Here is a 17,057-nt window from a genome sequence, read left to right on the forward strand (position 1 = left end):
TTCGTTTTTTTTAAGAAATTTTTGCTGAAATATTTCATCATCACGGCTATTAACTACATTTTAATAAGTCTAATAAACTAAAATCATACTTTGGGAAGGTAAGGTTATGGTTGTTTAAAAGCAATAAAACAGGCCTTTATTTGTACTTCTAACATATTTAACAAAATGATATGAAAACTGAAAAAATTGAACTTTGTTTATCTAACCAAATGGGTTTGCAGGGCCTCCAATTCCATCAGGAGAACCATTTAAAATATGCTCTTTCAATTTATTAACTGCCTCAGTTACTTAATTGCCTCTCTCAGCAGAAGTAACACGACTAATTTGTTTAAAACCTATTTGTGTTCAATATGATCAGGAGTTTGAATTGTGGTAATAACAGTTTCATCCATATTCCAAACATCTCTATTTTTCTCTCAGCTTTTATAAATGGTTATAAAATTTTTGAACCTTTGTTAAAATGAAACTGAAAACATGTGCATGACTTGTTGCTTCAGGTGTTCTTATAGATAGCTTTTTGTGTCTTGCATGGTAAATAGTGAAACAGTCTTCTCCAGTTGCTTCATTTTGCTAAAAATTATCAGGCATTTTTATATTAATACTTTTTACCATACTGGAAAACTAGATTCCTCACTTCCTTAGGAGATCCTAAGTGCGAAATAAATATCAGAAGCTTTTGTGACGAATTATTCCAACAGATTTTCTGGTAAATCAGTGAAGACCTAAGTTAAAAATATTATTAAAACAGATAACACTATATATATTCAGACATATTACACACAGGTAGACTGACCTCTCTAAATTTCATTTAACCTGATGTTAGTTGACTTTGTCGTTACTGCTCTGTAGTGTTGAACAAACTTTTTTCAGGAATATTGATGTCTTCGGTGGCTTTTCGTTTAGATCTTCCTCTAACAGCATCAACAGCAATTTTTATAACAATTTTTAGAAGTTGTACCCCTGTCTGTATTTCTTTTACAGTTTCGCATTTGTACAAATCTACTATAATGTTTTATTGTAAATCAAAAAGTTTTAGAATTGAAAACTGAAGACTTCAGTCCAATAGAACTTTTTTATTTAAAATGTATGGCCAGCTTTCCTTCTCAACTATTTTGTTAACTAAGTACAACAGCAATATAGATCTCTAAAAGATAAAAGATTTATAAAAAATAAAAAAAGACAAGTTTGAGTGAAGCATGCATGTACTTGATGCTATTGCTTTTAAGATAACAAAGTAACAATCACAAAAACTTAAAATAATTTTTATGACTCCTTTTTTTGTATCAAAACAAAAAGTTAAAGTAGGACTTTAGGAACAATGATTTTTTTTTTAAATCTTTAGAAAAAGGTTTTATATTATATAGTGTTACGTTTTTTAATTTTTGTTGTTTTATATTTACGGTGTAGACTAAGGGGCTTGGTGATAAAACAAATTATGTCTTCTTCTTGCCCCTGCTATTTGTATTTATATTATGGTTTACGACTGGAATAAGTATATATGGCAAAAAAAAAAAAAAAAAGGTTCCATATGTTTTTTGGCACATTTAGATGGCTCTGAAAATAAACACAACTTTTAAACTTTGCCATGATGCCAACTATCATATGGTAAAGTCCAGTAATTTTACAGCTTTATCTCCTACTACTATACAGAACCTTCTACTCTACATTTTTTTAAAATAAAACAGTGACCTACAATACTAAAACAACTGTACAAAGTATAAAGCGCTTATAAAATTATTAAAACGTTTTTTAAAACGTTAAAGTCAGTTTTTTATGAACTGCTGTGTTTAAATAGTTTTCTTAACATTGACTTCTTTGAGTCAATGATAAATTTTATAAAATTTCTCGCTCTCCAATTTTTAAACTTTTTTTGTCGTTAATGGTCGTTCCTTGCAACGCTATATACGAGACATAAAATTCAAAATTAAAATTGAAGAAAAATTAATTTGAGTTGCTAATACCTCATCAAAAGAAATAATATTTGCTCTAATTGATTGAATTATATTAGAAGTAAAGCCTACTTAACCTCAAACACGTTATTCAGTGTTTAGTGCTTGGTGTCTAGATGACACCAAGCACTAGAGACATTTTCTTTGTTTAGGTAATACAACGTTGTATGGATTGTGCCGTCCTTTAATCAGCTAAAGAATCTTAGAATGTACTTAAAATTATGCGTACTTAAAACTGTATAAAAAATTGAAACAAATATTGTAAAGATTAAAAAATGGTGCGTCATAGAAAGAGAGAAATGAATCTCGTTGGAGTATGTTATAACGAGATGTGAAATATAATGTAACATTTTAATAAGACTTATAACAAATAAATCCAAAGTTTTTCATTTTTGTTATTGAAAATTATGTGGTCAAACAAGGTTCCAATTAGATTTAGTTATTTTTGTTATATATCGTAAAAGTGAATTATTATAAAAATTAGATTTAATTAAACAAAATAAAAAATAAAAATAATAAATTTCTAATTGAAAAAATGCAGATGAATGTTTTTGTAGAAGAAAAAAAAAGAAACTATTTTTTTTCTAGTTTAGAGTCAGAAAATAAACAAATTGATTTTGTGTCTTACTTGATACGAGACAACTCTAACTTACGCAACCGGTATTCCTAAGTTTTTTTCTATCGAATGTTTTATCATGAGATGCGTACCTTTATATTTATATTTCAATCAACCAAAATGTCAATAGGGGAATGAAAATTTTGAGGCCTAATGCTTACTGACTGCCCAATTTTTTAAACTGGTTAATTTATATATATTTATGTTTGTTATTCTATTTGCAAAACTTTCACTTTTTGTTCAAGCGCTTCGTTTGTTTATTAACGAAATCCGGAAAGGCGTTAACAAATTTACAAAAAATATAGTTTGTTTATCAATTTATTTAATTATTAAAATGCGAAGTTTTGATTACTTTGGAACCAAAATAACCAAACAGTATCGTTATCTTTTTAGAACAAAAACACATAAACAAACAAAACTTGCTTTGTCTTTCACTAAAGTCTTGACACACCTGACGCACCGTTTCTCAATATAATCTTTAAGTATTAACACGTGAGCTTAACGTGAGCGTGTGAAAAAATTGTTATCAAAAGTTTTAGATTTTATTTCAAAAAGCAACGGGAATTCAATTAAATAACAAAAAACAAATCCTATTATTATTTTCATAGATATTTTTTAATACTTTGACTTAAAAACAATGTTAAAGTAATACTTTTTTAAAGATTTTCTTTGAAAGAAAAAGTTACTGGCATAAATAAAAACAAGATCTGCTTTCTTTTCATATTTTTATTATTTTAAGATCTTGTTTTAAGAACGTTTTCAGTGTTATTCAAGGTAATTGGCTCAAAGCGGCTACTTGTATAGAATTGTCACTCTTAATGTTTCCGACTGTTTAAAAACTGGCACAACGAATAAACATTAACGTTTTTAAAAGAAAACTTTTTTTTCTATTAATGACGGGTCGTTTTTTTATTTATGCAATTTAATTTGATTTTTTTTTTGAGGGTTTTATTATTTATGTTAATTAAACGTTATGTTAATTTATATGAGAATTATTATTATTATTTTTTTTTTCAAATATTACATTTGTTGTCACAAATAGATCAACAGAGCGTCATAATATTAATTATTAAGTATACTGAACACCTGTGGTTATTTTTTTTAACACCTTAGGTATTATCACCTTGTTTAGAACTTTAGAAGGAGTCACGCAGGTTTTTGTTTTCGGTCTTTCTAAAAGCTTAGTATAAAATCGCATAAAATGTTGGCGAGGTCACTATCACATTTGTTTTTGGAATAGTTGTTTTACCATTAGCACAGTGGATTTTTTCTTTGATCTAAAGATAAGTAAAGTAAGTTTTATAAAGTTAACAAAATGCAGGTTAATATAGTTATGACATTTAATTTAGAGTTTAAATTTATTACCACTTCTTCTATAGTTGGCAGTGATTGAACAGTTTTACCATTAAAAGTTCATTTATTTTTGTATGAATTTGTTTTAGTTTTTAATTACGGCATTATTGTTGATTTTTTTATTTTTATGTTGGTTATGTTTTAACAACATAATTTATTTTCTTTATAAGTTCAAAAATTTTAATACAAATAACGGAATGGTAGCATATACCGCTCATTTACAACGTTCATTTTTTACGTAAAACAATTACTTTGGCTACCAAATGGTTTAGGGATACAACACCATATTACCCAGCTAGTACACTATGTTGGGCCGACGTCAAAGCAATGTCGGTATCGTTCAGCTAACCTTCTACTGACGTCACACGCGGTGTGCTAGTTGGATACCAAATCGATGCACGGCATTTGAAAAACGTCTCAAAAGGGTTATTTACGTTTTTTTAAGTAACATAAGTTACGACAAATTTATGTTTTTAAAGATGAACTTTAGACGTTGTGCGTCAACTGAGTATTACGTATTTTTAATTTTTTAAAGGACTTATTTATAAGTCCTTTAAAAATTAATATTTCTTATCTTATTATTTTAATGTATATTACTAAGTATATCTTAGCAATCTATGAATTTTAGAACAAACCTAAGGGAGACTTTCTCATTCAGTTAGCGTTTAAAGTTAAGAGCATACTGAATCCATTACTTTTCAGTGCTTTTGTAACTAAAATGATTTAGGCAACTGTTATGCAGTTGCATGCTTTTTACGCTTTTTTTAATTTATCACATTGGGTCTCAATAAAATTTGATCGAGTCAAAATCAAACTTATTAGAAACAAAAAGTTTTATGGATCGTTGTTCTTATTTTTTTTTTAATTGAAATGTTCTTAATGTTTATGAGCCTAATGCATTTAGTGTACTTCGTTTTAGATTGTGAATGATTTTTTTTTTTTACTTTTTTAGGACGTCGTTTTCACAACTGATAACATTCTTACATTTGTATTGTTTTACAAATCATCTCATATTTTTCTATTTTAAACTTTTTATAATTGAAATTTAACTGTAATTAATACTTTAATTATATGTCATTTATTTCTGGTATAATTCTTTTTTTAATGTGTAAGTGTATTTCTCTAAATGTAAATACGTTTATATATTTTGCCTTTAATTGACAACTATTTTCAGTATTATTATTTTTCTGGTCTTTCTATTATACAGGTCTTTTTATTGTATATATTATTATTTTTAGATCTTTTTATTATATATATTATTATTTACAGGTCTTTTTATTATATATATTATTATTTTTAGGTTTTTTTATTATATATATATATATATATATATATATATATATATATATATATATATATATATATATATATATATATATATATATATATATATATATATATATATATATATATATATATATATATATATATATATATATATACTATATTGGCGCAATCATTAAAATGAAAAACTTATTTCATGAAGAATAAGTTCTCAACCAACCTGTTAGTTGATAAAAAAAATCAACGAGAACCTGTTGTTAAAAAAAGATGTGTACATTAATATATATAAATAAAAAGTTTCATATTCAACATAACTTAAAAGTTCTAATAAAAAAAAACTATTAAAAAAAAAAATTTTTTTTTGGTTAAAACTTTTACAACAACGACATATCAGGGTGTATTAAAAGTATATGTTTAATATACATCAGGGTGTATAAAAATATATATTTAATACACCTAGATGATTTTGATACGGTTTATTCTTTCAAATAGCTCTTAAATTGGCAATATTTTAAATTATTAACAAAATCTATACACTCTGAATTGATTCTGAAGCAAGCGTTCAAATTATTGCGCCTTGGTTCGTAAAAAATTTATTTTTGAAATTTTAAAAACGCTTTAGGATGGCATACAGAGTTCCAATTTAACATTTTGGTCGTTTTTGATACTTTTTGACTCATCCGAGTTTACCTTGAACGTTTTCAAAGCTTTTTTTTTTGTCTTTCTGCATAACTCATAAACTAAAACTTGAGTTAAAAAGATTTTTTTTAAACTAATTAAACATACTATCTTTTTTTTTGTGCCTATATTGTGACCCTTGCAGTAACTTTTTCTGTGTTAAAAGGCTGTTGTAGCTGAGTACCTAGTTATTTGTTTAGGTAACATTCAACATTTAAAAAAATATATATTTTTTTATTTTTATGTTTATGGGTAGCACAATTGGATTCAAAAAATGACCAGCATCTCCTATATGATCTCCGTGTGCCACCTTTAATTTTTTTTATTTAAAAAAAAAAATCATGCATATTAAGCAAGGGTCTGCCTTAATTTTTTAGAAACAAATTGGTTATACACAATTGTCCAGTTATTAAAAAATTTTCACATTTTCATTTTTATCAATTTTTAGAAATAAATATGTTCATAGAACAATAACTAAAGACAAACAGTTTATTGACTTTTACTTTGGCTATTAGCTTTTTGGCCTTGCTCTAAGCAAACATAATTTCCAACAACACTTACACTGTATGTTTTTATATCATAAGTACTTAAAAGTATAATTTGTTTTCAACTCTTGTGTCAAATATTTTTGTTTATGTCTGACAATAAATAAAACAAACTGTGTTGCAAAAATAAAGGTGTTGATAACAAAAGAGATCCAAGTTTCGAATCGAGCTCTGGGCACCATCGGTAAGGTAGGAGGCGTGAACTTCCTTAATATGCTCTCCCACGGTGTTCTGTGATGAGATCGTTAGGTCTTCTTGGGGCACCTAAAACAAAAATAAATTTAAAAAAATCGCGCATCAATACTATTTAATTGTAAAAGTGTAAATTTAATTTAAATATAAAACTAAATTGTCAACTTTTGATTATGTTGATACAAAAGACCTATTCTATTTTTTAAACTCTAAATCCAACGGAAGCCGAGTAAACAAAGCCATTTAAAATACACAAAATTAAGACGTTTATCTAGAACATTAGAAAGTTTTTGAATCGTAATCTAAGAACTATTAGTACCGTTACAAATATATACCAAAAATAACATCATTGTAAATAAAACGGAAAAAAAAAAGTTATAAAAATATTTTAGTAATAAAAAACCTTACATGAGTAACGGTAGTGATAGTTTTATTTTTGTAAATAATATGCCGTTTAGATATACATAAAAGATGATTCGATTGAAATATAATTAAAATTATTTAAAACAATTTTTTTTTTTTAACATAATTTTTTAAACAATGTTTAAAAAAAAAGTTTTAAAGAAGACAAATAAAAGACAATTTTTGAAGACTAAACTGGCGCTAACAGCTCTTTTTTTTTTTGGAGGAGGTGGGGAGAGGTGAGGTGGGTGAGATAGAGAGGGCTACCAACCATCTCAAGCTCTAACACCGGTTTAATTCATAGTTTGATCAAGAGGGTTGATAAATTTTCTCCTCTGTCTTGATCAAACGATCCTTGACAAGTTCTTGATCCTTTAAAATCGTCGGTTTACAAGTGAGAAATTTTCGCAAGAGTTTGAGAGAATTTCTCAATAAAAAAAAACAACCGAGGTTTTCCTAAGAATTAAAACTCTCCTAGAGTCGCTCTTGTAAAAAAAGCTATTCCTTTGATAGTTATACGCGTTTTTGGAGAAAATAACATATATTACTATAATATACTATAATATAATAATATACATTAATATATATATATATATATATATATATATATATATATATATATATATATATATATATATATATATATGTATATATATATATATATATATATATATATATATATATATATATATATATATATATATATATATATATATATATATATATACATAAATCAATTAAATTCGCAACTTTTTATCCTTAAGTTGTAACTCAATAATAATTAGGTATTTTTAGAAACTATAAGAGCTTGCTATAAAAACAGAAACGTCATTGTTGACTTATTAACAAAATCTTTTAACTAATCATTCAATGCGCTTACGTTACGTCCTGATAGATAAAATTTATTTGCGGTATTAAAAAACAAATTCATTTAATTTATTAATCTTTTATTCTTACTTAAAATTAAAAGGACTAAATTAATACATAATAAAATAACAAAATTATTATTCTGGCAACTTATTTATTTTCTATTGTTAAATTTTTCAATTATCATAGCCAATATTGACACGTTTCAAACATAACTATTAAAAGATGAAGAGCCATAAACGTGTTTGCCTTGAAAAAATTTCACTTCAATTTTAGATAATAAAACAAATCAGTTGCGAAACATTTCCGGTATGGAAAAAAAGTTCAGTTGTCAACAACAACAAAATATTTTTGTTAATGTAATATCTTTACTTTTTTTTGGCTTTTAAAATGTGTTTTATACTCCCACTTATTACTAACAAGTTTCAATTAAATATCTCTAATACTCCTAATAATAGCAGAAATTATGACATAATATCAGTTTTTCTCTGTCGGTAGTTGACACATTCAAAGATAATTCTTGTCTGAAAATGACGTAAGATGAATAATTACTTCCGATAATACTCATCTGATGACTCAAATGGATTTTTCGATAAAAGGACAAACTGAAGTTAGTTAAAGATGTCAAGAAAAAAGCAAATGCGTGTTCGAATTGCAACTTTTTTTAAGTTTTAAAAATAAAAAAACAATATTCAATATTATTTTATATCTTATTATATATATATATATATATATATATATATATATATATATATATATATATATATATATATATATATATATATATATATATATATATATATATATATATATGTACATATAGTTTAAAATCATAAATGTATCAAAAACATGACTTTTTAGATTAAAGAAGTTTAACAAAAATAAATAAATTTTCTTCATGGATTCTCAATGCAACTACGATCTTGTCGAAGAAGCCGGTTTGCAAAGACTTGGAACAAGTCGAAGAAAATCAGCTACTGAAAAAAAATTAGGTAAATGTTTAAATTTTCTGAGAAAGCAATTTCTTATTTTATAGAAAAACATGCTGACGCGCTTTATACATTTTTTCAAAAGAAAATTTCTGTAAATAATTTTATTTAAAGTCAGCGTTCTAAAAATATAAGCATTTCATTAACTAAAATTTATGAATATTGTTTTCAACAATATTTTTATTGTTAACAATATTTTATCTTCAAAGCTTTAAATTTTTGAAACTTTATTAGAAAATTTATTGAAGACTGCACAACCGCTTCAAACAAATAAAATGACTCGTCAAATGACGTTCCCTCATGTGGTTAAAGAAGCATCGAAATTAAACGAGGTTATAAGACCTGTTAAACTACTGCAAGATGATCATTTTGTAGAATCAGCGGGTCTGCAGAGAATTTCAATGAGCTCTAAAAAATCTAAAACAGAGAAGTTATTGGAAAAATCTCTTAACACAACGCCAGATCATGTTATATGTAACACTCCCTCCGATAAAATCCCTGACAAACTATCTCTTGAAAATAGTAAGATTTCTTTTTTAAAAATATATATTAACTTTTGTATTTCTTATCTATATTAAGTGTTAGTTTGCTATGTTTGTTTAAATGTTTTATTTGCTGAAAAGTTTCACGTTTTAAAACACTTTCAATAAATTTAGAAGAGAATAAAACCGTTAGTGCTCTGGACAGTGGGTTGGGCACACAAACAGAAAAAGTTGATGAAAGACTAGGTGAACGAGTTGAAACTGAAGGCACGGAGTTAGGAACTGCTTTAACAGAACGCTCGCAAAATCTTTCATTGTATCGTCTTAAAAACATTGACCCTCCTACACCAGCTAAAGGAAACCGCATATCAAGTAGAACACAAAATTTGTTTCAGCAATATAAAGTTGATATAGAGAACAGCAAAGCCGATTTGTTAAAGCGGGAGACAACAAAAGAACTGCGCGAAATACGATTGCAATATCAAAACAGTACGATTGAAAACGAACGCGAAATTGAAGCAGCAAGAAAAGAACGAATGGAAGCAGAACGCCTAATAAAATTTTCTTCTAATCGCTCTATTTTTGCAAATTAACAAATGCTGGTTAACTGGTTACTCCACTGCTGCCACCAAAATGAAAATAATTTATCACAAATTAAATATCTCCATAAGTTATTCTAAACTTTTGTAAATATCTTCGTATAAATTTAATTCTTTTAAATTACTCAGGCTTTTTAAATTTATTTGTAAAACGTTATAATTTTTTAAACATTTCTAATACTTACATATAAATATATATATACATTTTTTTTTACATTGTAAAATGTTGTAAAATAATTCTTTGAAATAAATTATAATAATAAACATTATTGATTGAAAACTCATGGGTTATATTATACATTTTTTTTACTCGTTTTAATCGTTATTTATCGTACTTATTTAATATTTTGTTTTTAGTTTAATTGTTTTATTATTGGTTTGATAAAAAGACCTCCTTAAAAAATATAAGAAATTAGGGGGATGTATTTTAATCTATTATAGTAATTACTATGTAGGGGTACAAAAAAAAGTATAAAAGGTATCACATACATAAACATCAATAAGCTGTTTTTTTTTCGCAAAAAAAATAAGAAATACAAAAAGGATATATATATATATATATATATATATATATATATATATATATATATATATATATATATATATATATATATATATATATATATATATTTATTAGCGAAAACCTTAATAAACGGGTTGGTTTTGCAGATGCCTATTGGTAAAAAAAGAGTTTTATGTGACCATGGTTTTTCCTATTCATTCGTGTTCAAAGAGTAAAACAAGTGCCATAATTAAAGCGAGAGCGGAGTTGATTATCACAAAGTTTATTACAAAAACTAAAGATAAAAATTTTTAAACTATGCAAAAATAAACTAATAAAAAAAAAAAAGAAGACTTTTCTACAGTTATTTTGAGTTTTTCTAGCGTGTAGAAAAAAATGTATTTTTCCGTATGGGTTTTTTCGTATGCGTACTTAGAAATTTTTCGTTTATAAAACGAAAATTTTTTTACAAAGCAACAGACAAAATTTTTTTGTACAGTTTCTTTTTATAAACATCAGTAAACTAAGATTTTTTTTAAAAAAAAAGAAAAAAACTTGACTTTTATGTGATATATATGTATGGTTGATAAATTTTTTATTTACTTAACGATGTTAAAAAGTAGTTGTTGTTCTCACATTAAATTATTAAAGGAATGTTAAGATTGCAACCTTATTCGTTTTTTATGCACATTCTATCCATCTACTACATTTCTATTTACTTACTAAATTTAAAAGGATTGCCAAAAAAGGATTGTTGATAACATATCAGTTAAATGTGTTCTCCTTTGTTCGTAAAGCCATTTCAAATAAAAAATTTAACTATAATTACTTAAAATAACTTTCTTATTATAAATTAATGTCTCCTGTTAGTTGTTTTAGATAAAAGTTATCCATTATATAGATTAATGCAGGAGAGTGAGTTGAATAAATTTTAATACTTTTAATATTTCGTTTGTAACGGAATTGGCTTGTCATAATTAGTACTATTATTATTAAAAATGATCTTGATTGATAATCAACTAACATAATAACTCAACAGTTTTTTAACAATTATTAACATCACTATTCATAATTGAATTTTCAGTGTTATTGTCGATAGTGATAACAAAGACGTCTATTTTTTTATTTGACTCTACTAATAAAAAAAATAGACGTCAGTTACATTACTAATGGCTATGTTAGACGTAACATAGCCATTTGTAATGTAACTCTACTTATGAAAATATATACGTAAGTTACATTATTAATGACAATGTAGACGTAAGTTACATTACTAATGACAACAGTATTGACGATAGAGCAAGTATAGAAAATGTAAGTTATTGACTATCACAAATTTAAACAATGTAAAAAAAAAAGAAATATTAATTTTACAATGCCTTTATTTTGACAAATATCAGTTAACTGTTTAAATAACATATTTATTTACTATTTTTACGGAATTGATTTATACTATATGATAATACGGTATATAATTTAAAAAACTGTTTCTTAAAAGTTGCTGGTAAAACAAGTTTTGTTTGAACTTTACCGCAATTTAAAATTTTTCGTTGATTTTACTCGTTATTTAGAAGAGTTCTGAAATTAAGTAAGTATTATTGTATTCTTTTTTTCAGTTTCTTTAATATTTTTTCAGTTTGTCAAGTTGTTGCACATTTTTCTTCAATTTTTAAATTTATTTTTTTTTGTTTGGATTTGTATCATTAGTTTTATTTGTTAGTTTTTTTTTTTCAGTTTAAAAATATCAAAGCCGATTAAAAAGCCCTTGGCCTACCGGCATTTTAAGTCTTCTAGCTTCTAATAAAGTATTCGAATTTAACAGCAGTTTAAAATAACATAAATTTTTTAAAATATCATCAAACTCTCATCGCACGTTACTGTAATGGAGGTATCCCGGATTGATTATCAGACCGGGGGCCGGATTTGTATATTATCCGGTACTCGGCCGGATAATAAAATAATTATGTTAGTTACGTCGGATATTTCATGTTAACAAATAATAAGAAAAAAACTTGTTTTAACTATTTCTGCAGTCTTAAAGATACACAGTTTAGACTTGATCAAACCATTTGGTAATTAACGGATTGAGAGAATCTAGAATACTTAATTGTTAATCTTTTAGAATAATATATTCTTAGTAGATACTAGGGTTGTTCGCCGAAAAACAAAACTTACAAAAATTTCGCATTTTTATCTTCCGTAATTCAAATTGCTATTGCGGAAGTTGTACATGCGCAAATTCAGCTTCCGTAACGCATTACACGAAAAAAGTAACAATAATTCTGTAACGTAATAACGCTTTACGAAAAGAAACTTGCGAAAAAAATCATTTCGAAAGAATACTTGCGAAACAGTTCCTTAAGGAATAAGCATTTTAGAATGTTCACTTATGGAAAAGACTCGAAAGCATTCATGTTAAAAAAAAAATGTTATTATTTATTATTTAGATTAGAATGTTGTTGTTAAATTATTCTTCAATAATTTATACATGTACATCTGGTATACATACATTTTTATATTAAAAGCTTTTGGTTGCTTGTTGCCTTTGGCTTTGCAGAAATGGAGATTTACTATTTGTACTCTCATATATAAAAATTCAGTAAAATATTTGGTTCCATCACAAAGTTTAATTCAACATCACGTGTTGTTTGGTTGTTGTCATTTTTTACTGAACCTTGCAATAAATTTATTAAACTAGCTACAACTCTGAAACTTTCAGCGCTTGTATAGTCCTGATGAGCTTCTATGTTAAAATTGTTTCCAGGGGCAAAGATCCGGGGAAGGATTGTATTGTATGTGCCCGTTTTTTGCTACAAAATCTTGTAATTAATTTTTTACTATCCTCCAAAAAAGCTAGATTTTAAAAACTTTCAACAGTTGTTTAGTCTCAATAACGATGTGATGTTGCATATTAAATTATTTTCCAGGACCAACGATACAAGGGAGAACAATTGCCCTTCCCACTATTCCACCCTAACTTTTTTTTCATAAAAGAAAACATTTTAGAAAAAATCTTTGAAAAGCATGTCTTGTTAATTTTTTCTAATTTACTTGTTGATGTTATTAAGGTAATAAAAGCAAATAGGTAATAAAAATCAATTCAAAAAATACAAAGCGTTTTGAACTTCACTGCTCACATTATAGAAATTTTGGTACGCTCAGGTTACCTAGGTGCTCATATTTCCCGTATTTTCATATTATCCAAATCTACTATACAAATAAATGCTTGTGTGGATTTTTTTTATATATAAAAATGAGGCCCTAAAAAATTTCAGCACAAATTTGCTTAATCTGACCGTGGGTAAAAACCGGTCCTGGAAAATACCTTTAATAAAAAAGTTAAACTCTATATTTATCAACTTTGTTGTTGTAAACGTTTTAATAAAGTAGATTCTTTAATTGGTGTGTAAATTATATTAATCAGTATTTACTTTTTGAGATGTTTTAATGAAGTACGCGAATGAGTTAATTCGCGAATGAAGTACGCGAATGAGTTAATTTTAATGAAGTACGCGAATGAGTTAATTCGCGAATGAAGTACGCGAATGAGTTAATTTTAATGAAGTACGCGAATGAGTTAATACGCGAATGAAGTACGCGAATTAACATTTAATGAGTTGATGATTTGTAGAGTAAAAAATAATTTGAGATTTATTGTTATTATGACAAACGGACGCAGGTTTCTAGTTTACCTCGTCAAAAAAAGTGCTATACTATATGTTGTAGTTACGCCCGCTGTGCAAATAAAATAAAATCAAGGGATGAGGGGGAAAGCGAGGAAGTAATAATTTTTGCAATTGCAGTGAGAAACCCATATTTTAGTTTTACTTGTCTTAATGCGAACATAATTCAAATCTGAGTTAACTTTCCTTCAGGTTGTTTTTAGCATTTTGGCTAATACAATCCTTTAACATTGTAAAAATTAAGAAACAAAAGAACATAGCCTGACTCGATTAATTTTGGACTATTTTCGGTAAACACAAAAAATATTAACATAAAAAAAAGATACTTTTTGTTCGAATTGGTAAAAGATTGCAGCTACGTTTTGAATTGACTTTTGCTAATTCAAAACGTAACTGCAACTTTAAATCTTTTCAAAACATTTTCAAAGATTTTTCAGAGCAAATGGATAGCATATGACTTAACACATTTTAAATAATGGAGTTCTAACTTAGTTTACCGGATAAAAATAAAAAATTTGCCATAAGCAAACTATTCAAATTTTGGGGGAAAAGTCTGAATGAACTTGACCACCGTTTGCACACTCTCAACACAACAATCAGCTTATGTCGTTTAGTGGTACAGTCTCTAGAATCTGAAAACTGCAAGTTATTTGTTTATAATTATATAGGACTTAAAAATGTTTTAACTATAAGAAAGATGAGTCTCAAAATGAAAAAGTGACCCAGAAATATTTTTAGAAATCAAAATATTACCACAAGGTATCATTCCATAGTATTGTGAAAACCAACTTCATATTCTTTCCCATACTTGTTGATTATTATTATTATTTTTATTATTGTTATTATTACTATTATATATACATGAGTTGATATATATCAAGAACTTTCATTTCAAATAAGGGAGGCTTGGCCAAGTAATGTGCTTCAAATAGTTGCATTACTATTAGCAAGCTCTTTTCGGGTTTTGTCTTGCTACAATTTGCTTAACTTTTGGTTGCTTAAATAACTTTTGAGAAACATTAAAACGTTTCCTTTAATTTTATAATATTCAATTTATGTTTAAAGAGTTTCATTGTTTTTATATTGAAAACTTTTGATAATTCCACAGTTACGGAAAAATGTATCCAGACAAACTATTTTTAAATATAATTCTATATTAAATGAACAAAACCTCATACTTTTTTTTATCTAATGTAGAATCAAACATTTAGGTAACAACAATAGGTAGATGTCTCTTTTGATAAAAAAAACTAAAACGACTGTGGAAAAACGTATCTGAACAGTTACTTTCTGCTAATTTTTGGTCAAGATCTTCATTAAAGCTTATGATGTAAGATCTTATAAGTATCTAGAAGTTGCTAGGAAAGAGATTGAAGTGCTCTCAAAAGAAGGCAAAACGGTTCGAGAAATAACACAACAACTTGGTATGTTATGGTAAAACACAACAGCTTGGTATACTGTTCAAGATCATGGGAGAATTATAAAGCATAGAGTACTCAAAAGTTTGCCAATATCTGGATAAATATAAAAAATAACTCCAAGCATTGATCACAAAATCATCACTTTAGTTAAAAATTCTGTGAGACCAAATGCAACAGATAACGCAACAGATATATGCAAAACAACTCAGAGAACTTGAGTATGTCAATATAAGTCCTCAAACTGTTAGAAACAGGCTACATGAGTATGATTCGCATGGTAGAGCACTTTCCAAAAACCGTTACTTACCAAACGACATATTGCAAAGAGGTTTGCATTGGCAAAGAAGTATCAAAACTGGACCGTTGATGATTGGAAGAAGGTATTATGGTTGGACGAAACAAAAATATGCTTTAATCGTTGAGATGGTAGACGTTAGACACGGGGAAGATCAGGTGAATTAATGCAACAAAAGCATGTTAAACAGACAATAAAGTATGACAAGTATATCATGGCCTGGGGATGCTTCAGTTGGAATGGTGTGGAGCGTATTCATGTTATAGAGGATACATTGGGTTCCCCTAAGCATGTTAGATTACTTTCAAGCCATATGCTACCATCTACTCGAGAGTTATTCGATAGAGAATTCATATTCCAGCAAAATGGTGATTCAAAACATACGACAAAAAAAAAAAAAAAAAAAAAAAAAAAAAAAATATATATATATATATATATATATATATATATATATATATATATATGTATGTATATATATATATATATATATATATATATATATATATATATATATATATATATATATATATATATATATATATATATATATATATATATATATTATTGTGTGTTTGACAAGAAACTCATGGTAGGCATTACATCCAAGTTAAATACGAGTAAGATTCGCAACACTTTTTTTAAGAAACTGTGAACGAAAGTTAATGTAAACCTCAAATTTAATTTTAATTTATAGCATTTATATGCCGTTTTATAAAGTCTTTGTTACAAAGTTTAAAACATTTTTCGCCGTGGTTCAAATCCTAACGCTTGCATATTTTTTTTTTTTTAAATCTATTTCAATTTTAAAATATAAAATAAATCATTTTTGAAGTTTAGTAGATTTTATATAGATGACATATATAAGAATATTATATACTATAACAAACGAAAGGGAGAGAGTTTTTTAAAAAGCATAAAATTTCTAAAAACATCAAAACACCGGTAAAAATTTGTTGCGCTTATGTCATGATAGAGAAACTTATGTTATTAACGTGCTCAGGCAATTAGTCCTTGATAAGCTGCAGATGGTCAAAAAAAACAAAGGTCTGAAACTTAATAAAGAAAAATTTAATAAGCCCGTTCTTCTACTTCAGAAGGTACTGCTGTGAAGAAAAAAAAATTGCCCTTAGCTGGCAAAACTTTTAAAACTTAATTTTAACAGCTAAAAGTCTTTTTTGCTTTATTTTTTTGCTAGTATAT

The 17,057-nt window shown here is 26.6% G+C and overlaps 1 protein-coding gene and 1 long non-coding RNA gene across 2 annotated transcripts; both read left to right on the top strand.

Annotated features, from left to right (window-relative positions):
• Nucleotides 1-3,833: 3,833 nt before the first annotated feature.
• Nucleotides 3,834-10,220, top strand: LOC100200796 (uncharacterized). The gene is made up of 4 exons (XM_065803702.1): nucleotides 3,834-3,857; nucleotides 8,748-8,878; nucleotides 9,110-9,397; nucleotides 9,532-10,220. Exons 2-4 carry the CDS (start codon nucleotides 8,785-8,787, stop codon nucleotides 9,948-9,950), a joined length of 801 nt encoding a protein of 266 aa, XP_065659774.1. The 5' UTR covers nucleotides 3,834-3,857; nucleotides 8,748-8,784; the 3' UTR covers nucleotides 9,951-10,220.
• A 1,349-nt stretch (nucleotides 10,221-11,569) lies between these two features.
• LOC136084310 (uncharacterized) lies at nucleotides 11,570-13,332 on the top strand. The gene is made up of 2 exons (XR_010640469.1): nucleotides 11,570-12,046; nucleotides 12,193-13,332. It is a non-coding gene; the product is annotated as an uncharacterized LOC136084310 (long non-coding RNA).
• Nucleotides 13,333-17,057: the final 3,725 nt, after the last annotated feature.

Source organism: Hydra vulgaris, chromosome 08 (genome assembly GCF_038396675.1).
Source record: "Hydra vulgaris chromosome 08, alternate assembly HydraT2T_AEP".
NCBI classification, from domain to species: Eukaryota; Metazoa; Cnidaria; class Hydrozoa; order Anthoathecata; family Hydridae; genus Hydra; species Hydra vulgaris.

Excerpts from the sequence above, each read along its gene's own strand:
- LOC100200796 (XM_065803702.1), top strand. The coding sequence starts at position 8,785 with ATGGATTCTCAATGCAACTACGATCTTGTCGAAGAAGCCGGTTTGCAA. Across the intron at positions 8,879-9,109 it reads AGCTACTGAAAAAAAATTAG|AAAATTTATTGAAGACTGCA; the intron begins GTAAATGTTTAA and ends AAACTTTATTAG. Across the intron at positions 9,398-9,531 it reads CAAACTATCTCTTGAAAATA|AAGAGAATAAAACCGTTAGT; the intron begins GTAAGATTTCTT and ends CAATAAATTTAG.